Below are 23,844 nucleotides of genomic sequence, written 5' to 3' on the forward strand. Positions count from 1 at the left end.
ATACCAAGTTGACATAGTGCAACGTAGACACATAACGATGCTATCTTCAGTAGATAGCAAAATGACGTATTCAACATGAAACATGGAATTCGCAATTGCTCATAAAGCAGTTTTTATAAATATTATATGCCCTGAAAAGGTTACGGTCAATTTTTAAGGTGGCAATATATTCATGGTATGTAAAAGGTAAAAACAAAATATAAAGAATTAATGTTTTTGGCCTCATTTACAAAGGACTATTCCAGATTTGAAATGGAATAACCCATTCAGGTAATATTCACACTCCCTGTGTGGGTGATTAAGGTCATGTCTTCCATAGGAGGGGTACGGATTTCAACTGGAATAGCCCAAAGCAGATGTAAACTGTGTTTACTTGGGAGGCCCTATACACTGCAAAAACAGTATTTAGCGAAACACACTTTTCTAAACACATTCTTGCCTTCGCTAAATATGTTTAGAGCATCATCATCATCAGTCGGCTGCGGCACAGGCGACTACAAGCTTTCTCCACTATTGCGATCTTGGGCAATCGAAACAATTTTATTTGGCTGCAGCATCCCTTCAGTATCTCCCAGGAAGTGATGTACATACTGTAAGTACAGAGCATTGATAGATAATGTTTAGCCATTGAACATACATTGATGTTTAGGAATTTGATATGTAATGTTTACTAAGTTCTAATCATGTTTACAAAGTGAAGGCAAGAACGTGTTCAAAGGCTAAACACCGTTTTGGAGTATATTATCTTGTCTCTGTATGGTTTAAAACGATATAATTTGAAGTTTATAGAGAGCGGGTTATCTTCCATACGACAAAAATGCTAAGTCCTATATACAGTATGTTGCAACACAGGCTGACAAAATGTAAAAATCCATTACAATTTTTGTATCTAAATAATATATATCACGTCATCATGCACATGTCATCAATTAAAATTTTATTTTCAAAATGTGACTGGTCTGTCACGCTGCTGGTTTTAGAGCTGTGAGCTGTAGTATGACGTCACAATTTTAATTGCTTGATTGGATAACTAATGACTAAAAACTGAGGAGTGCTCCGTCATTAACGAATTACAACGCCATACGCTGCCAGAGATTTTGACGATGCTTTGAATGGTTGGTTACCACGCTACATGTGTTTAAATTACTGAAACCGTTCAATTTTCATCAAACTGACGTAGAGCTTTATAGTACACTTGAAGCACTTGGGTTGGTCACCGTGGTTGCTTTATAAATGCATTTTAATCATGCCTTGTTTCAACTCAACTGCAAATTTATGTATAAATTTACTGTGTTGGTGTATGCTTTTAAGCCAACTTTTAGTCCAGTGAGAGTTGGTATATAATTCAGCTAAAAGCCGACCGGAATTCAACAGAATTTCAAATTTTGTATCCCACGCTACATGCAATGGGCTTTTCTACTCTTCAGCGATTCGTGGTATACTTGTAGCATCGCCACAAAACACGACGTTTCTTCGAACACAAAGCTACGATTAAAGTATATCTTTTTACGGCTGCTTCAGTGAGACCGTAGAGATTATTAACATATGGATGTGTCACAACTGGCAATTTCATCGGTGTTTGAACAAGTACGGGCTGCTGGAGTAATAATGAGATATGACACTTTAACACACGGTTGTAATAATCATTGGGCATATTAAAAAACGCCGTGAGTGAAAAATAATGAATGTCATTAATTATGTGACACAAGAACTGTGATTTTACGCGGAAATTGCATTAATTTATTTCGGCGTTGTATAACACACCACTGACTGACTTATCTTACAAACTAGTTGGGGAGATTCAACACCAAACCTGGCACACTATAGATACATTGGTGATGCCAAGGAGGGGTCTCATATGAGCCCTCCTCCTGCACTAGGAGGGACTGGTAGCCAGGCATCATTTTTCAAAGGTAAGCCTTCTGCATTTTCTTCCATCGTGTCATTGAAAAGACAGTAATGCATGCTTTGGCGTGTGTCTTGCACTGTATAAGGTGATGAGCCAGGAACCTATACGTATACATTGGTATAGTATAAGACTGCTATAGTACAAACAATATTACTCTTATATCTGCTTGTATGTATCTTGAAGTCTGTGCCTCTTATTACGTATTCTTGCAAGTCTTTTCTCTTTCTGTCTGACATTCTCGAACAACTTTCTGGCATTCTTTTTTTCCCAAAAGAAAAAATGTATATCCTCAACAAAAGGACAAAATTTTAATGGACGGCTTTTCCTCCCAGTACATATCATTAGATTTATAATGTTTACTTCAAGGACTGTTAAATATCACAAATATAAATATAAATTTTTAATAATTTGCCATAAAAATTGTATTATTTCGCGAATCAAAATTATTTGATATCAGAAGGATATTCCTCCTATTCAGAATGCAATTTGGTGTGTCTGATGTGCTCTCAGGCCCCACAAAAAATACATGTGCAAAGGTGGGTGATCGACCCCTTAAGGTTGCTATCTTCAGTAGATAGCATAATGCTGTACGGGGCCGGGTCAGTGCGTGCATTTTAGATTGTACCCAAACTCTTCACAACATTCAGCAAAAAGGTAGACACATCAGCTGAAGGTTGCTATCTTCAGTAGATAGCATGATGATGCATGACCATTGCGTGAATTTCGGATTGTACCCTGATACTATACTATACTATACTATACTATACTATACTATACTATACTATACTATATTATACTATACTATACTATATAATACTATACTATATAATACTATACTATATAATACTATTCTATACTGACAGGCTCAAATCATCCATTTCTTTAGTTCACTCCCCGATTTGTTTCAAGGATTTCCGCGACAAGGTTTCCAAATTGTCCATCATTGCCTCTTTTGTCATTTACCATGCCAAAGACGAAAGGTCTTGGGACCAGTGCAATTTGCTCAATGCATAATAAGATAAAGATATGTCTTTTATTTAATATTGTTATTTTCAGTGCTTATATGTTTTTATATTGTATTTGTCCGCCCTGCATTATCCTTTATACGATCCAGGGCTTAATATTGTATTCCTTTATTGTTCAATGGTTTTATATGTATTTTGATAATAAAGTGATCTCTACTATACTATATATACTATACTATACTATACTATACTATACTATACTATACTATACTATACTATACTATACTATACTATACTATACTATACTATACTATACTATACTATACAACACAACACAGCGTAAAGGATGTTATCTTCAGTAGACAGCATTAGGTATGAGTTATTTGTACCCCAATACTTTATACGCAACATACAGCGTAAGTAAAGGTATATAGATACATCAGGTTAATGTTGCTATCTTCAGTAGATAGCACAATGATGTGGCTCAATGCATGTATTAGATTGTACCCTGATACTAAACCTACAGCGTAAGCAAAGGATGATATACATCCAGCTTAAGGTTGCTATCTTCAGTAGATATCACAATGATGCATGACCATTGCGTGCATTTCAGACACTATACCAGGTTGACAATGTGCAGCTTAGACACATAACGATGCTATCTTCAGTAGATAGCACAATGACGTACAACATTGCGTGCATTTCAGACACTATACCAGGTTGACAATGTGCAGCTTAGACACATAATGATGCTATCTTCAGTAGATAGCACAATGACGTACAACATTGCGTGCATTTCAGACACTATACCAGGTTGACATAGTGCAGCGTAGACACATAACGATGCTATCTTCAGTAGATAGCACAATGACGTACAACATTGCGTGCACTTCAGACACTATACCAGGTTGACATAGTGCAGCGTAGACACATAATGATGCTATCTTCAGTAGATAGCAAAATGACGTGCAACATTGCGTGCATTTCAGACATTATACCAGGTTGACAATGTGCAGCTTAGACACATAATGATGCTATCTTCAGTAGATAGCACAATGACGTACAACATTGCGTGCATTTCAGACACTATACCAGGTTGACATAGTGCAGCGTAGACACATAATGATGCTATCTTCAGTAGATAGCACAATGACGTACAACATTGCGTACATTTCAGACACTATACCAGGTTGACAATGTGCAGCGTAGACACATAACGATGCTATCTTCAGTAGATAGCACAATGACGTACAACATTGCGTGCATTTCAGACACTATACCAGGTTGACAATGTGCAGCTTAGACACATAATGATGCTATCTTCAGTAGATAGCACAATGACGTACAACATTGCGTACATTTCAGACACTATACCAGGTTGACAATGTACAGCGTAGACACATAACGATGCTATCTTCAGTAGATAGCACAATGACGTACAACATTGCGTGCATTTCAGACACTATACCAGGTTGACAATGTGCAGCTTAGACACATAATGATGCTATCTTCAGTAGATAGCACAATGACGTACAACATTGCGTACATTTCAGACACTATACCAGGTTGACAATGTACAGCGTAGACACATAACGATGCTATCTTCAGTAGATAGCACAATGACGTACAACATTGCGTGCATTTCAGACACTATACCAGGTTGACAATGTGCAGCTTAGACACATAATGATGCTATCTTCAGTAGATAGCACAATGACGTACAACATTGCGTGCATTTCAGACACTATACCAGGTTGACAATGTACAGCGTAGACACATAATGATGCTATCTTCAGTAGATAGCACAATGACGTGCAACATTGCGTGCATTTTAGACACTATACCAGGTTGACAATTTGCAGCTTAGACACATAATGATGCTATCTTCAGTAGATAGCACAATGACGTACAACATTGCGTGCATTTCAGACACTATACCAGGTTGACATAGTGCAGCGTAGACACATAACGATGCTATCTTCAGTAGATAGCACAATGACGTACAACATTGCGTGCATTTCAGACATTATACCAGGTTGACAATGTGCAGCGTAGACACATAACGATGCTATCTTCAGTAGTATTATAGCACAATGACGTACAACATTGCGTGCATTTCAGACGCTATACCAGGTTGACAATGTATCAGTAGATAGCACAATGATGCATGACCATTGCGTGCATTTCGGATTCATCCATTCATTCATATTTATTCGGCAAAATCGACAAGAACAATAACTATAATCAATCACAAATTATCACAAATTTAGCATATATGAAATACATGGATACAAGCAAAGACACCAAAAAGCCGAAATGCCAGGATAACCCATAAAGTCTAGCTGCAAATGTGTAAACTTATTTCCAATGGGGTCCAACATAAAGACAAGACGGTGCCTGAGACGGATGACAAAACAAGCAAAAGGACACAAAGGAACAGGTTACACAAATGCAGCTGACTCTTGGGTTAACGCACTTAAGGTGTTTTTTATGGCATATTTAAAAGTATTTTTGTCAATAATAGCTTTGATTTGGGATGGTAAATTATTCCAATCAAGTGTGGATTGTACCCTGATACTATACTACACAATACACAGCGTAAAGGATGTTATCTTCAGTAGACAGCATAATGGCACCCAGCAGTGCATGTATTTATGGGATATATTCAGATCATAACATCAGACTGTATATACCTCATTACCCCATTACCATCAGTGCAAAAAAACACAGCGGATTACGGAACCGGCAAGAAAATTACCTTCCGCAATTCGTTAATAGCTTAATGCACATTTTGAAATATCATTCTTTCACGACCATTTAACAGTATGGCCATTTTACCTGAGCGAGTGACCTTTGATCAAAAAAGCTTGTCCCTGAAGAAGGCAGGTATACTAAAAGATATCGCCCATGAGCAAAATATCACGTGATTGGTGTACAACAAGAAGCAATTGCCTTTAATTCTTAGTTTTAAATAGCCTGAAAGAGCTTATGTTTAACAACATAAAATATATGATATTGTTGGTGAGAAGGTGTACCACATGAGAGACAATTTAATATTTACACCATGCAGAGGTGGGAGTTTTGACCCAAAAAAATCGACAAAACATTCACGTTTTCCCTTGCGTCCACTCAAATTTTTATATTCCCCCTTGTTTTCCCTTTTTTCTCCATTTAAAACTTTTCCCCCTCATGGTTAAAAAATATTCAGATTCTCCCTCAAGACCCCACAAAAATCGGATTCCCCTTAAAACTTCCCCTGTTGTAAATTTTGAACGTCCTCTGGTATAACAAGGATAGAGATAATTTATTTGTAAAGACGTATAAAACTTATGAAAGGAACTTTATGTAACAAAGGCACAATTGAAGAAAAGGGTCATTGGTTCCAAATTAAAGGAAACACATGCAGAATTGAGAGGGATCGAGATCGTATTTGTGTCTGAGGGGAGGGACGTGTGCAAGTGTGCTTTTAGCCCACTTTTTCTTAATGTTTTTCAGTGGCGTACCGTGGCCGCCCCAACCCCGGGGGGCTGAAGAAAATTCAATTTTGACGGCCCTTCCTTAGCAGCCCGAAAAGGTTTACCCAATTTTTTTCTCGGTCGTTTGAAAAAGGGAAGAAAAAAAAAAAAAAAAAACGGTTTCAGGCGCTAGCGCCCGAAAGCTGCATGTATAGTACCATTTTTTCACAAATTTTTATGCTTTATCAAATTTTTCCGCCCTTTTTTATTTACTCATTCTTTTTGCCGCCCCTTTCGTTTTTGCCGCCCCTGTTTTTGCCGCCCTTCTTCTTCTGCCGCCCCTTCATTTTTGCCGCCATCTACTTTGACCCCGGGGGGCTGGCGCCCCAAAAAAAAAAAAAAAAAAATACGCGCATGTTTTTTCCGCTACGTGGCGACTTGGCTTTCATTGACAAACCGTTTTTGGTCTGCTTATGACCATATTACACTCAGGGTCATAACATCTAGTAATTTAACAATAGGAGACATGATCATGGCGATTTAATTAGTAAATATTTTTAGTTTGGATTGATTTTCAGATATCGAGGAGGCTATTAAAAGGATCTTGTTGTAGCTGCTGTTGTTGTTGTTGTTATTGTTGATGATGATAATAATAATATAATAATAATAATAATAAGACACTTATAAAGTGCCTTTTTACATTACTTTATCTTATACGCCTCTCTAGGCGCCGTAAGTACATAATAATCAAAGGACAAAGTATCTACAGAGGTACTTAAGAATATTAAAAACATAGGAAAATTAAACACATAATTTACAAACAGCTTCATTCGAAAATAATGCAAATTATCAGGTTCACCAAGTAAAAATTATCTGATTCACCAAGTAAAAATGATCAGGTTCACCAAGTAAACATTCAAATCTAACTCTATATTATTGTGTGAACTTGAGAGCTGTCTTAAATTGCAATAAATTCTTGGTGTTTCTCACGTCAATGCGGCATGCGGATGGTGCTCTCTTCTGAAGCTGTTTGCGGCAGCAGATAGATTGAAGGTTGAAGGTTCTCTGATGCAGACGAAAAGAGCGACCAGACTTATTTGCAGTGGCGGTGCTAGGGGATTCCCCAAATATTTTTCTTGCCCCCCCGTTTGCTCCCCCACTTTTGAGGCAAAACCCAAAAATGTCCACTTTTGTCGATTTTGCCCCCCTTGAAATTCACTTCCCCAATGCCCCCCGGTAAAAAATCCTGGTGCCGCCACTGCTTATTTGATGGTGGTGATGATGATGATGATGATGATGAAGATGATGATGATGATGATGATGATGATGATGATGATGATGATGATGATGATGATGATGATGATGATGATGATGATGTTGTTGTTGTTGTTGTTGTTGTTGTTGTTGTTGTTGTTGATGATGATGACGATGATGATGATGATGATGATGATGTTGATGATGTTGTTGTTGTTTCTGTGGTGTAAAGATGACGTCATTGATGATGATGCGTTGATTTGAATAGTACACGACCTAAACAACAACAAAAAAACAATCAAACCAGTCGTTTCTAATTAACGCAACTAATTAAGCATATAAATAAATTTCATTTTTTATTTTTAATTAAGCATATAGATGACAAAAGACAAAAACATTAATGATCAGATCTACCTAATTATCGAGAACAAAGCCCTGCCCGAAACACTTGAATACCAAAATTATGACGCATGTAAACATGATAGGCCTATTGTTACTATTATTGTACATCGCAGCCATACTCTTTAATGGCTTCTGGCATGAGAACGGTAAATTAAAATTATGACCAAATTAGACACGTTGAAAGAGTTTAAAACTGCAGATTTAGATTTTTGGATGGTACACATGACCATCACAATCAAACATGTTAAATAGGCCTACCTATTCAGCGATTTTCAAAATCGTCAAAATTCATTTTTTTTCCACCTTTGCCATGTTTGCTATTAGTTAAGTCAAAAACTTCAATTTGGTGACCACTCTCTGGCTAGTAAGGTTGACGATTAAATCGTCAAACCTTTAATACTAGCCAGAGAGTGGTCATTGAAGTTTTTGACCTAACTATATATCAGATGTGGCTAAGCCGAAAGCCGTATGACAAGAAACCTAGACTGACCCATAAGGGGGTCAGAGCCCTTAATTAAAGAACAGTTTGTGTGTTAATAATTGTCAGTATCGAGGTCTGTTCTTCTCTTTAAAAAAAACAAAAAACAAAAACAAATACTGTGCGAAGGTGGGTGACAGAGCCCGTAACTAATAAAGAACAGTATTTGTGTTAATAATGGTCAGTGTCGAGGATTTTTCCTCTCTTTCAACCCCCCCCCCCCAAAAAACACCCCAAAAACAAAAAAAAGTACAATCGCAAATTGGAAATTTGCGATTGTAACAAAAAAACAAAAAAGCACAACGAAGTTGCTAGTTTATGAAGTGGTATTAACACAGTGAAGCAGTTTAGCATGAAAGCTGAAAACCAACCCGTTTCTATGACAACGAAAATTTACCTTCTTTGTAAAGGGTATAGTACACGCTGCGTTGCTATCAGGGACGATAAATACAGTCGTATAGATGTTGCGTCTCCGCTTTACAAGCTTGTTATAGAACGGATTTCTTCTGATGTAATTTTGACTGCAATGACCCTGACCGGGGGAATTTATGCATGATATATACAGCTTGTTGATCTTCTGAATATCTATGCGAAGAAAATGATGAATAAAGTAAAAGAAAAGGATAAAAAAAACACGATAAACCAGCAAACACAAAACGTTTTCAACATTATTCGGAAAAGGTTGAACAAGGTTATCAGAAAACGTTTAAATGTCGGGTTATATATAAAGGGTATGATGCGTTTTATAGAAGTTCAAAAACATTTTTTGTTTAAACTTACTGCAAAATATTCTAATATAATATTATTTAAGTGCTGACCAAATATTTGGCAAAAATATTTAGGCCTACAAAAGATATTTTGAAATAACTTTATGACATAAACATGATTTTTAAAATGTTGTTATGGTGTGTTTTCATAAAAAAACGTTTCCATGGCCTTATAACCCGACATTTAATGTTATTAAAAGTTTTTTACAAAAACTAAAACCCAAAATATAGGCTAACCTGTTTAAGAGACTACACTTCTGCCCAATTAGGTGTGCCTATTTTTGCATTTTTCTCAAAAATTATAGCGCATTGGGGACAAGTAAGATATGTATATTATAGGGGCAAGGACTACAACTAGGCCTACTGCACTGGAAATTTTATTTCAGCACAGACAACAGCTGTGGAGTTACAGTCAAAAATGCGGGAAAACCAATATTTGATCAATAAATCAATAACTACTTACCTTGAGTTGCTGAATTTTCAGTGCAGTAGTTGTAGTCTTTGCCCCTATAATATACATATCTTACTTGTCACTAATGCGCTATAATTTTTGAGAAAATTGCAAAAATAGGCACACAATTGGCCAGGGGTGTAGTACCCCCTTAAAACGTTTTAAAAACGTTTCGTGTTTCCTGGGAAGGAAATTAACGAACAAATAAACAAACATAAAGTTGGAAAATCGGGAAGTATTTTACTCATATTTCAAATTGTTTCAGAAATATACAATAGATAAGAAAATATACAGCAAATGATCTGTCCCTCGTGACCGGGATGTTTTTGTTCAACAAGAAGATTTTGGTTAGCTGACGAGTACAAGCCTCATGCATGTGAGAACTTAACCCTAAACCGAGCCCTAACCGTAACCCTATATCCCGAACCTTAACCCTAATCCTAATCCTTAACCTCGCTACAACAATTACCGTGCATATGTGTCAACTGAAACTGATAATCGCAACATCCGAATCGGCATTCTTTAGCCAACTGAGAATAAAAGTAAAATCACGTTTTCACTCAAACTTCCAGGAAAAAGGCTAAGTAAAACCTATATTTTACTCTCTGCCTACAAAGGCACAAAGCTATACGCCACGATACATACGAATGGTCGAGTTATATAAACCTCGGGATAAAAACAGTCAATACAAGTGTAGATTGCATGTTCCATGAAATACATTATATTATTTGGTTGGGTTTTACTGTGTCAGTATGTGTTATGAACGAAATACAGTTTAGTGGAAAAACGTGAAATAAACGGTTACTGAAATCAGGTCAGCTATTTCCGACGAATTTGTAGTAATCGGTCTCTAGCTTGTTGATTTACGTTCCACGAAATTCTGCATAAATATTTTTGTTTCCATGGTGGTTTTTTTGTCACGGAGGAACACGACTTCTATCTATACAATCAGTTAAAATTGTGATTTCTACACAATTTTTGTTTATCATGCAGTGAATTGTCCGTATACATTAGAACCCTATTGCTGAATGATTGGTATATTTCTGAAATCACCATGGCAACCGTATTATACAACACTGCACCAAATTTTGTCCGATATTAAATTGCTAATTTGGAAGCACCGATAATTTGTATATACTGAGAAACTGCATTATTATATAAGAACCCACGTCGCAATTAGCTTACACATATAATATATCTAAATTTATGTTAAGGGACCGTTATCATTTACTCGAGGGATGGGAGTTTTAACATGTTTAAGGGGATTCTGACTGAACTGAGGGGTCTTGAGGGAGGAAATCTGAAAAAAAAAATTACTTGGGTCATGAAGGGGGGATGTTAAGTTTTAAATGGAAAAAAGAGGGTAAACAAGGGGGATCCACAAATTTGAGCGGACTCGAGGGGGCTCCCGTATGGTCACAATTTTTGTCGATTTTTTTGTCAATTTTTCTGTTTTTACTTCTGGAACCAAACAAAAATTACATGACTTGTTTTATTTGGCAGTAGACTGATTCAGAAACATTCAAATTTAAAGAAAAAAAGCGGCCACATTTGCCGGATTTTTCTTGTAGTCATGCTATCCTAATGCATTTATTTACTGACGTGTAGTATGTCTGGTTTATACACCTGTCTCAACAGTAATGATGAAATAGTCAAATAACTGTTATGCCAATGCTATAGTTATTACTCCCCATCAGAAAAATACAGCACTAGTTTTTTGGGATTAAAAAAATATTATCAAGTTCTGCTAAATGAAACATAGCTAAATCCTAATCCTTTGGTTAGTCCTAACTGGCAATCATAGTGAATTTTAATATTTGGCCAGTTTTTGGAAATAAGGGCCAAAAACATGCGTTTTTAGGGTGTTTTTCATATGCTGTGAGTGTGACAATCAAGCCCAAAGACCTGTATTAATTTCTGTTTATGCATTCTAGTTTTTGGAAAAGATATGTTTCATTTTTATAACCAATTATTTAATTATAGTAACACAAAAAAGTGGGAATTGGATCAAAATTGCGGCATCTACTCAACATGCTCAAGATTTTGAATGCTTAGACTTGTTCCAAGTCTTTGATTTTTTTGTGAGTCGATTGTCAGAACACATGCTGAAATTCATGTTTTGGCTCTTTTTCAAGAAATTAGTAAAATTAGTGAACTTTTTCTTTTATCTCCAATTAGTACTAAATAAATGATTAGGACTGAAATAAGTTTCATTTGGCAGACCTTGATAATATTTTTGATCCCAAAAATTAGTGCTGTATTTTTCTGGAATGGGGAGTAGTTATTAAATAAAAGATATATATAGGGCCTACTACACTTACCATGCTACACTTTATACCATACTGCACTAGACATGCTAGTGAATCGAACCACCAACCGTTATGACGACTGAGTATGGTTAATTAAAGCCCCACATTGAAAATCACCATTTCCCAGGAAAACAAGCAGCCAGACCATGGCCAGATGCATCGAGTAAGGTTTATTTCAACTTGAAGGCATGGATATAATGGGCTAACTATCCCCTAGGTCATCCAATATGCCATGCATTATGAGGACTAGGCCTACACCCATTCAGTGACCCCGCAATTAAAATTATTTATAAATTGCTTAAAAGTGAAAGGATAAGTCATTCAAATTGTCATTTAGTATTTTTGAAATGAAAAAAATGGGCAAACAACGAAGTAAACAGCAATATTGATGAAGTTGAAGCCCCATTCAAATACATTTAGCTAATATATAGACCTAGCAGATTCATGTAAATGCCTTATTTGGTCTTAAATACAAAGCTTTCGGATGAACCACATGCAGGCAATGTTAGCACATAATTTATGACAATGTCAAAGGTACCAAAATCTGAATTTTGATGATTTTTACGATCATCCGGATGAGCAAATCACCTTTAATATTAGTTTATATTCTCATTTCCACATCTGTTTTTTTCTTCTTCAAAGTGTGGCTTTAAGCCCAATGCGAAGGCTGTGCTGTCTACGGAAGATATACTAAGTCTTAATCGGAGTATACAATTGAGCGAATGATAATATGTTGTGATATTGAAGGGGGAAATTAAGCAAAACGTAATAATATCTAATCGTTGATTGATTGGTGTTTTTGTTTTTATGTAAAATAACATGTCTTGTTTATTATGTGATTAACAAAACATGTATTTGAAAATATTAATCACCTTGTTTCAGTGGCTCAGTGTGAGTCATTATAAGGGGGGGGGGGGCATATGATTGGAGGCACAAGCCGTTTTTTGGCAATATGATATTTTGTAAATTTTGCAGTCGATTGGGGACACGTGCCCCCGTCCCTATGTTTTTAAGATCATTATCATCGTTGACCACCGATGTCATCATTTACATCATCATCGTCTAAAAAATAACAGCATCAACAACAGCGACCTTTTACAAATAAAGCTATCTTCGTAGAATCTTTCTGGCGAAAAAAAGGATATTTTCTTAAGCAAGCTTGTTTATACGTCACGAATTTGAGCTGAATAAACCAAGATTATAGGATAGGTTTGAATATTAAATTTCGTATACGTACGGTATATATAATATTGAAGTTATATATATATAGATTATTGTGTCCTAATTTCTGATCTGATTACTGAGTTGATCTTTATTGTATGATCAGATGAAGCAACTGTTACTTATGAAAAGATGCTGCAGACATGAAAACAGATGAAACGAACGACCTTCATGTAAACTATAGGCCTATATAATATAATTATGACGGCTTTTATATTGCTTAAACATAATGCAAAGGCTATGCTGTCTACTGAAGATATAATTAAGTATTTTGAACCTTATCATACAATCGAGCGTATAGGCATCATCATCATCATCATCATCATCATCATCATCATCATCATCATCATCATCATCATCATCATCATCGTCGTTGTCGAAAGATCCTCCCATCACGTGCATTCTATGATGTAGATTTCTTGATTGACATGATCTTAATCTCACACACAGGGAGTGTGGATTTCAAATGGGATTTCATGAATGGAAGACTCCATTTGAAATCTACAACCACTGCATGTGTGGGAGATTCAGGACATATCCTATAGGGGGTGTATGTATGTTAACTGGAATAGCCCATATAGCACGGTTTGATATCATACATGATGCAGTCATGTCTACAGTAGAATTCACCACGACCTTTGCAGGACTTAAACCCCATTAAAAGCTATTAAACCAAGATAACACTCATTGAAAACAGCTCAACTGATTAAATCATATCTTCTCTGGTTAAAATCCACACAACATATGTTTCTGCTTTACATGTACAATGGAGCAATGAGCTGGTATTATATTTTCAGTTGGGTGAACGATTATAAAGCGAACGCTAGAGAACAATTCTGTGTGGGCCTTTGTTTACGAAATGAGACAATGCTCTGCTTATTGCTAACCAGCGTTCTTGAAAATGAGAAGCATGGTGGTTTGCAGACTTAACACGGTTTGGAAATAATTTCTTCATATTTTTTGGTGTTATCTGTCGTTTACATATCCTTCCTAAAACACCAAAGTACGAATATTTCCAAACACCTAAATTAGCTAAAAATTTAGGACATGTTACAAAACTATATTTTCTAGAATTTCAGAAGAGTACTTTTAATATTGGCCGATTATTTTTCACACAGCGACGTTAACTAGGCAATGTACTATTACCTATAACATACACTAAAACACCAAAGTACGAATATTTCCAAACATCTAAATTAGCTAAAAATTTAGGACATGTTACAAAACTATATTTTCTAGAATTTTAGAAGAGCACTTTTAATATTGGCCGGTTATTTTTCACACAGCGACGTTAACTAGGCAATTACCCATACTTCTAACATACGCTATTTGTAGAGGTTACGCGTCAATGGTAAGAACACTGTGTATTGTGTATAGGAAAACGGACAGTAACTGCAGTATGATATTAAAATAACTATCATCGTTGGCCATTGATGTCATCATTTACATCATTATTTACTTTTTTCATAATATAATAATAAATAAAGTTATGCTTCATCAGTATAAACTTTCTCACCAGAAACACGAGGAAAGAAATCTTTTCTAAACGTCACGAATTTGAGCTGATCAAACCAAGATAATAGGTTTGCATATTGTCGTGTGTACTGTGTATATCACTGATATGGAATTACAACTATTAGAGGTCATTGAGCCCAATTAATTACTAATTAGCATAGTTCATCCTCTTAGTAGTAGTAGGCCTACATCATATTTGAACAATTATCATTAGCAAACAATGCTGGAATGAATCTCACCGGAGAATCTCATCAGCATCTTTATATTTTCAGTCTGTTTTTATATGCTTGCGCTTTTATTTCGAGCCTTTTTTATATATGAACAAATTTGTTATGTCTTTAAATAACATCCATCACCTTTCTAGTCATGTGATTTGCGCTTTTGGTAACAAAATCATTGATTTGTGTTACAAAAAACATAAAATCTCGCTATATATTACGAATCAGAATAAATGAATCTCGTTTGTACACCAATTACACATATTTCTGATCTTTTATGACATTTTATAGTACAGCCTGCCTTTTAGGGAACAAGCTTTTTTGTTCAATGGTCACTCATCGTAATATTGTGAAAATATTAACATATGCTTACGTATTTATATAATACGGAAGGCCATTTTATTTACAGGTTGTGTGTTTACACTAACAATATAATAAATTGGGTTTAGTTTGTAGGTATGCTAGGTGAATTCAAGCCCTTGAGTAAAGAAAGACAAAACTGAAAACCTTGTTGTCATAGCACTTTCCGTAGCAAAGTTACATCTTGTCAAAGATTGACTTTCATCAAAAAGATTCTGCTAGCAAAATTCCCCCAAAACAGCATTTCGGTGGTGTTTCTAGATCTTAGTCTCATGATGATAGCAGCTTTTTTTTAATGGAACTGCTATCAAAATCCTCTAAAATTCCATGTGCGGGTGTCTCAAAAATCATATATTTGGGTCAAGTGAAGTATAGAAAACATATTTATGTAGGTTCCTTGACCAGCCTGTCCAATCTGTTCTTTTAAATTTCTATGTAGGTGTATTGTGTTTGGGCCCCGGTCTAGGCGAATTTGGCTGACCAGCAAATGTGTTAACTAAGGTTTGCCTCTCATACCTATAGTTTGCTTGAAGTCCCTATACCACATACCGATTGCCCATTTATGTTACTTAGTAAAATGAAAGCCATATAGCGACTAGGTTGTTTTATTTTATTTTGTGTATGGATTCTTAAGGGCTGGGGTATGAATGTTTGGACAGTATTTATTTTGGGACATTAGAGCACATCAGACATATCGAATTGCATTCTGAATACGAAGAATGTCATTCTGATATCAAATAATTTTGATTTTTTGAAATTCGCAATTTGATACACATTTTATGGCAAATCATTAAAAATTGATATTTTTGATATTTAAGAGTACTTGAAGTAAACTTTATAAATCTGATGATTTATACTTAAAGTGTATGTAGGTGGGATGAAAAGCCGACGATCAATTGAAAATTTTGACCTTTCGTATTGAAGATATGGATTTTTCCCAAAACACCCAAAAAAAAATAGGTCTTTTTGGGAAAAAAATCCATATCTTCAATATGAAAGGTCAAAATTTTCAATTGACCGTCGGTTTTTCCTCCTGCTACATACACTTTAAGAATATATCATTAGATTTATATAATTTACTTCGAGGACTGTTATATATCAAAATTTGAAAAATATCAAATTTTTATAATTTGTCATAAAATTTGTATTATATTGTGATTTTAAAAAATGAAAATTATTTGATATCAGAAAGACATGCTTCGTATTCAGAATGCAATTCGATAGGTCCGAGGTGCTCTCATGTCCCACAAAAAATACTGTCGAAACGCAATAAACGCTCATTTTGGATCCCTTAAATATACACCCACTACTCGGATCTGCTGCAAGCATCATGTGCTATCTACTGAAGATAGCATCCTCAAACTGCTATGTATACACTCATAGAAATTGTTCGTTGGCATTACTCGGTAAGTTGATGTAAGTCGTTGCGTCAACTTTCCGAGTAATGCCAACGCGTACAATTTTGAGTAACGCTGACTCGATATCATTATGTTGGTCGCACTCATTTGCACATACTTTATTGAGTTGTTACAACTCAGAAAATGAAACTAGGTTAGCATAATGTTCTATAGAGGTGTGCTATAGTATACACAATTTTGCACTGATTACAAAAATAAATATTTGAATACTGCTAATTGTGCAGAAAATGATCCAATTACGTGAATTAAGTAACAAAGTACCAAATTGGAAAAACTCAAAACAATAAGTACCAGTAACTTAATATGAACGAGTTACATCAACTTACATGTTGAGTTACAATAACTCAACTAATTGGTTCTTTGAACCTTGTTTATTTTTCTAAGTTCCCTGAACTTGAATTCAGAAGCTGGCATTACTTAAAAAGTTGACGCAACGACTTACATCAACTTTTTAAGTAATGCCAACAAAGTTGATTAGTTGACGGAACTTTTTGAGCTTTTTCAACATTTTTTAAGTTCGGATAACTAAAATGAATTTTGTTTTGGCAACTTTTACACTATTTTTGAGTTGTCCAAACTTACTCCTTTTGAATTGCGCCAATAAGGCGAACAAGTCATTTCTATGAGTGTACCATTATAGCTCATTATAGTATTGGAGTACAATCTGAAATACACGCACTGGTCATGTATCATGGTATACTGAAGATAGTAGCCTATATCGTTAGGTAGTGCACGATATGAGGTTATTGTTCCCAATAAAGTCATAATTATGACTTTATGTCAAGATTGCTCTGTTAACCTACACGCTTAAAAATAGGTAGTCAAAAATGACCCTAAAGTAGTCATTTTTGACCCCATATGCAGGGTCAACTATGCACCGAACTCATTGAAGTCATTTTTGACCCGGTACATGAAGTCAAAAGATTGACCCAAATTGTAGTTTAAAATGACTACATTTAGGGTCAAAAAATGAACAGAGTCAGTTGAAAAATAACCCTATTAGTGTCAAAAAATGACTATATCCGGGGGTCATAATTAGAAAAATTACCCCTAACGTAGTTGAAATGACTACATTCAGGGGTCCCGGTTTGAAAATGACCCCGGAACGTGGGTCAAAAAATGACTATTTGGGGTCATTTAAATATGACACTTTTAGGGGTCAATTTAATATGATGTCAACGACTGAAAATGATCCCTATGGTTGTAAAATTTGACCCATCCAGGGTTATTTCAAATTGACCCCCTAAATTAGTCAAAATTTTGACTACCTATTTTTAAGTGTGTACAAACACAACAAATTTGACTGATTCCGTTTAGGTGTAAGTTGGGACATGTGTAAACATTACAAATAATAAAATATGCCAAAAAAAATCAGATTTGAAAAAAAAATGAACTAATTTCATATTATAAGATCGTACATTATGGCTTTAATAGCGGTACGTGGTAAATTATTCATCTCGTTTTACACAAATCGCACGACAGTTTGCTCTATGTTGACATCTTTTAGTAAATCATGCCTCAGAGACAAACTCCTTTGATCATAAGTCACAATTTCTGTGTATTTTTGCGTGTTTCGTGTATATATTTTTCTGAGCACAGAAAATAAACGCCCAAGTGGTCTATGAAAGAAAAAATAGGTCACTTGCTCAAGGATAGGAATTGTTTTGAAACTGAAAATTAGCAAATCCCATAGGAAAATTGCCGAAAAATGACTTGTGCCCCCCCCCCCCAATTAGCCCCGGTGCCCCCAATCATGATCGGTGCCCCCACCCCCAATATGATGACCCACGCTACGCCACTGACAACCACAACCAGTACCACCACCAATGCCACCACCACCACCACATCACTACCCATGTGGCATAGAGTGAGTCATCCTGTTGGATGATGAAGGTGAAGGGAGGGGGGGGGGGTGATTGTTTTTCGGAAATTTTCCAAAATGTTCAAACCGATGGGGGAGGGGTACGTGCTACGCCACTGTCACTACCACCACCATCAACAACAGCAACAACATCTACAACGCCATAGACAACAACAGCAAGAGGGAAAGAATGTATCTTTACTATGTTTATGAGATACCGGAAAATTGAAAATTGACTATGTACTATACTTGTCACACAATACGGATACAAACACTATGATAGTATGAACATGATAAATACCAATACCGTGTAAGTAGTCAACTATGCACCTAAATTGTGGTCAAAGTTTAACCACAAAAAGGTTAACATTTTACCAAAATTTAGGAGTAAGGTACGTGCATAGTTAACTCATACGAGGTCAATTTGACCGCGCTGTTTTAAGAGTGGTACCAAAATCCACGGTAAAAACATCTACGATAACGAATGAACTCATCATATTGGTGCGTTTTCGAGCCGTCGTCCCAATTTCTTTTAGTCTCTGCATTTTCTTTATTATTTTATCACCACCATCATGTTTCTTGCATTTTGTATGTCTTGTTGTTACATTCCAACGTTTTCGTTCGTAAAAATGTCATCTTGTTCTTTTTTTCTTCGCAGATAACCTTGCCAAGATGTCTGTTTACAGCAACAACAGTGGAGGGATTCCAGTGCAACAGCCAGTAAGAAGTCGTTCAGCGACCATTTTTTCCGCCGGTCATCCCGGCCACCATGGTGCTAGTCCAACCCTCCCTGGCACAGTCACATCCGGGACCGTCAATCCCAATGGAAAAGGCACCATGTCTTGTCCAAATCTACTCTTCGTCCGCAGCGAGCCACTTGAAATGGAAGAATTTCACCGAAAATTGCAATTGACAGTGACATTAAGCGATGCAAGTCAAAGATTAGCACTAACGGAGTCTTATTCTCGGCATAGATTATCGCAGAGCTCATCACGTGGAGCATCCCCTCATCGTGGGGAATTACGACATCGTAATACTTCTTCATCAGTGTCTTCTTTTCGATCTTCTTCAGAAAACGAAACAATCTCGTGTGACGAGTCAACAGAATTGGACATATCCAAAGTTATTCCAGAAATCAAAATCGATGACACTGGGCCTCACGTACCCTTTAGCGATCGCAATGCTGCCGAGGTTTTAGACTTCTTATTTATCGGCGATTTAGAATCGGCGAATCGGGAGCCTCTTCTATGTCGATTGAACGTCGAATGCGTAGTGGAGCTTATCAATCTATCCCCGCATGAAGTAAGGAAAACCATCAAACTCAAAGACTGTCCGTGTGTATGTGCATCTCCTATGAAACATACCCGAATTCGTTTGAGTATCTTTATAGATGACTCCATACAAGAAGACGTGGTGCATTATTTTGATGAAATTAATCAGTTTATCCATGGTGCCTATAAAACTCATAAAAACGTTCTGGTATACTGCCTTAATGGGACGAGTCTTGCGCCTACCATCGCGATTCAGTACTTGATGCAATATCAAGGCATGAGACTTAAAGATGCTTATTCATTACTTAAGCAAAGGAGACCTCAGACTAACCTACCTGGTGCCTTTCAGAGTGTCCTGACCCGTCTGGAGCGACAACTTCGTCCGACGTCTCCAACGGGGTTCATCTTCGAGAAGGAATTTGCATTAAGTGCTAAGACCCCCGAAGCATGGACATAAGAAGTTGTCATTATTGCCATGTTAAAATGTACTAGTATTGTGTTAATGTAAATTGTGACTGAATATAAACAGTAATGTACTAATGTAATGTTTTAGAAACAAACTTGTATTCAAAAACGTGATGAAATCATTGTAATGATATGAACAGTAATGTTTCTAAGTCGAACCAACTAATGTTTCAGTAAATATTGTTCACTTTTGTAACTTCGATTATACCCTACACTTTTTAATGTGAATCAATATTTTAAAACCTTACAAAAATCTTCTAGAAGTGTGAAGGTAAACACTATTGTTAACGTTATCTTTTATCATTCATCATGTTTATAAGTGTAATACTTTTACATAGCTTGCCCGGGGTGAAATTTGAAGATGAAAAAAGTAGCTTCTTAAGATTTGAAAATAGTGATTTAAAGTGATTTGAACGTTCCCTCTTAAAGTATTACCGTGGAATTGCATTAAAGGGACTTTTTAGAGATCTTTTGAGGACCCCAAATTTTGCAAGTAGCTTTAAAATGGTTGGTAAATCGGGGAAATACCCTTAAACTATTTTCTTTTCAGATGTGTTGTCAAAATTAGAACATTAGTGAAATGTTACGTCTCACTTCTGCCTTGGAGACCATGTTCCTCCCTATTGGATTTTCACGGAAGTCCTATAATGCCCGGGCATAGAGAGAATTAAGATTTGTATCATTCTTTGACATGAAACATGTGAAAACACAGTGTAGCTTATTCATTGCAGGGATTATCTATACTGCATTCACGAATATTCCAAAAGAAAATACAACGTCGTCTGCATCACATAATGTCGTATCGCAAAAGGCTGCCTTGTGTGATTTTTTTTTATCATCATTTGTATTTCATATTGTTATTTTAGGATTTCGGCGTGCTTCTTTCTTTTATGAATGGACATGCGTCTGTAATTTAGACGAATCCATTTTCACGCATTCCTACACCTCAATGGAAGCCATAGCTGGGTCCCCCTGTAGGTCTATTCCACCTAAAATGTGAAATGATGTGGCCTTGGCGGGGATATTAAACTGCATTCCATTACTCGTGTTACATGTAGACAAAAGAATGATGAAAGTTTACAGCATAACACAACTCAACATCGATTTTTAAGCGGATTTAATCCATCTAATTGGGTAGTAACAACACCAGTTTGGTGCAGACGGGACCCAGTAATGGCCGACTGAATTCTGACCATCACTTGGCTCGCGGATTCGTCTATTGTGATAATGCCTCCAAATTAAAGCCATATTATAACATTTGCTGAGGAAGACGTCCTCACTGAATTTTTAAAATTCCTTTTTTTACACGATTTAATTGTACTTTATTAAACCAATATACCCTGCAAAAATCAAGACTCTAGGTGCTGTAGTTTTGTCAAAATCCGAGATTTTGAATAAAACACCGGAACCGGCGCTTTATTATTACGATGGAATTATCAGTCGAACGCATAGGCCTACACGATGTTCATAACACAGAGTACGTACACGGCGTGCGGGACGGTGATATACACAACAAAGGGTCGTACCACAACATGACCGAAGGAGTGGTACGTATTGGCGACATGTGCGCTGGTAGTAAATTCCAATTTTCTTTGCTTAGCCGTAGTTTTGTTTGGAAATGTTATAATATGGCTTTAATGTAAATTTTTATATAGTTAATTTTACAATGTATTTCATCACAATTAGATAACAATAATTTAAAAAAAAGGCAGCCTATTGAGTACGACAGTATGTGAAGTAGACGAAGATGTGTGCGGAATAGTGTATATCTCTGCAAATGTAAAATTACTCAAAGTTGAGTAAAAAGGGAACAGAGCAGCAAAATGAGTAAATAGAACTCAAATTGAGTAAAAATTTAATCAAAAATTGAATTCCATTTTGCTAATTTTGTTGCTATGTTCCCTTTTTACTTAACATTGAGTAATTTTACTATTCTATTTATTTAGAGTGTAGTTTGGGAATAACGATCTCTGAATGTCTCTGGCTCTGGTCTTAGCGCCCAGAGAAGATATCTTACCCTTCCCAGAATCCTTTGCAACATGATGCATCACCTCATTTCATAAAGCGACACTTCTATTACTTCTATAGGTTCCCCTTTGTTTTCATAATATTGATAATAGACTGACTAAACATGGGTCGATAGTCAAGAAATAAACACATTTTGCAAGATCTGGATGTGCTCTCTTGACTTGTCTGGTATAAAACTCTACAGACCTTTTTTTTCCTAAGCGTGTATGAGATTTTTAATAATTTGCCGTAAAATTTGTATTATATTGCTAATTTAAAAAAAAATCAATATTTGATATGTGAAGGACATTCCTCGTATTCAGAATACAATTCGATGTGCTCTCATATCCCACAGAAAATCAGGGTTTAAAAATGTATTTAAAAAATCCATTTATTTGATTTATATCGGATTTTTTAAAAATTTAAATCGATTTTTTGTTTGATTTTTTAAATTCCAAGAACCGCTTTACCCCATGATAAAGTCAAAAGAGATCAGTGGAATGCTAGACATAATTTATGTGCAATCCTATCAGGTATTTACAAAAAATCAAAACATGTGAAAACATGTGAAAATTTTAAAGAAAAAATTGGGTAAAATCATGGGAAAAACCTGTTGAATTCTGCACCTTGAAGATGAAGTTTTAGCAATAGATAAAATGACAACGTAAGGGTATTCCAATCGTATCCAAAAGTTGTAGAAGCATTAGGAATGAAGTAAAACAGTCAATTTAAGAATGAAATTAACTTAAATTGATAAAAAATGGTAAAATTGAACAAGTTGATTTAAATCAGTGATTTAAAAAAATCATTTGATTTAAATCGCGATTTAATTAGCGTCGTGCCAACCCTGCAAAAAAATACTGTGCAAACAATGCATATCCGATCCCTTAAAATATAACATGGTATTATATATTTGAAAAGACCAGAATCGGTTGCTCAGAGTTTTATTAAAGACATGAAGCTATTGTTTCTGTTATTTCTTTCGAGCAAATGTTGCTTTATTGCCTAATCTAAATAAAGAAAAGTCAATTTCACCGTGTAATTTATACTTTGAGTTGAGCTTATAATTTCAGTTACAATCGTGAGTAAGCGAGCCTTTCAAAAGATGTTCAAAATTCATTATTGATTTAAAGAAATATAAAATGAAACCTTCCAACAATTTTGACTCCCTCAAATATATTTTATAAAGTCATTATTTCTCGCGTTGTCGGCAAAACTAAAGACTGAACCTCTTCAAAACAACAATCTCTAGACACTTACGGTGAAACAATAGTTGATTACTAAGCTCTCAACAATATGGTATTGTTAAAAGCTTTCAAAGTAATGATGGCGATTCAATTGGGTCCGGTTTTTGTAAAGAAATTTTCTGCATGCCAAATGGATATTTCTTTGTAAAAAAAAATCAATTTCAATTTCAAAGGCATTTCTGAAGATAAACACATCATTTTGCTTACATATCACACGTATAAGCTCGAAATGTAGTAACTTTTGCACGACATTTTCACATATTTTTGATAC

The 23,844-nt window shown here is 35.7% G+C and overlaps 1 protein-coding gene across 1 annotated transcript; it reads left to right on the forward strand.

Moving 5' to 3' along the window:
- The first annotated feature begins 1,388 nt into the window (after window positions 1-1,388).
- Window positions 1,389-21,921, forward strand: LOC140166156 (uncharacterized). The gene is made up of 2 exons (XM_072189548.1): window positions 1,389-1,913; window positions 19,242-21,921. Exons 1-2 carry the CDS (start codon window positions 1,859-1,861, stop codon window positions 20,309-20,311), a joined length of 1,125 nt encoding a protein of 374 aa, XP_072045649.1. The 5' UTR covers window positions 1,389-1,858; the 3' UTR covers window positions 20,312-21,921.
- The last annotated feature ends 1,923 nt before the right edge of the window (window positions 21,922-23,844 follow it).

The sequence above is a fragment of the Amphiura filiformis genome, chromosome 12 (assembly GCF_039555335.1).
Source record: "Amphiura filiformis chromosome 12, Afil_fr2py, whole genome shotgun sequence".
Lineage (NCBI taxonomy): Eukaryota > Metazoa > Echinodermata > Ophiuroidea > Amphilepidida > Amphiuridae > Amphiura > Amphiura filiformis.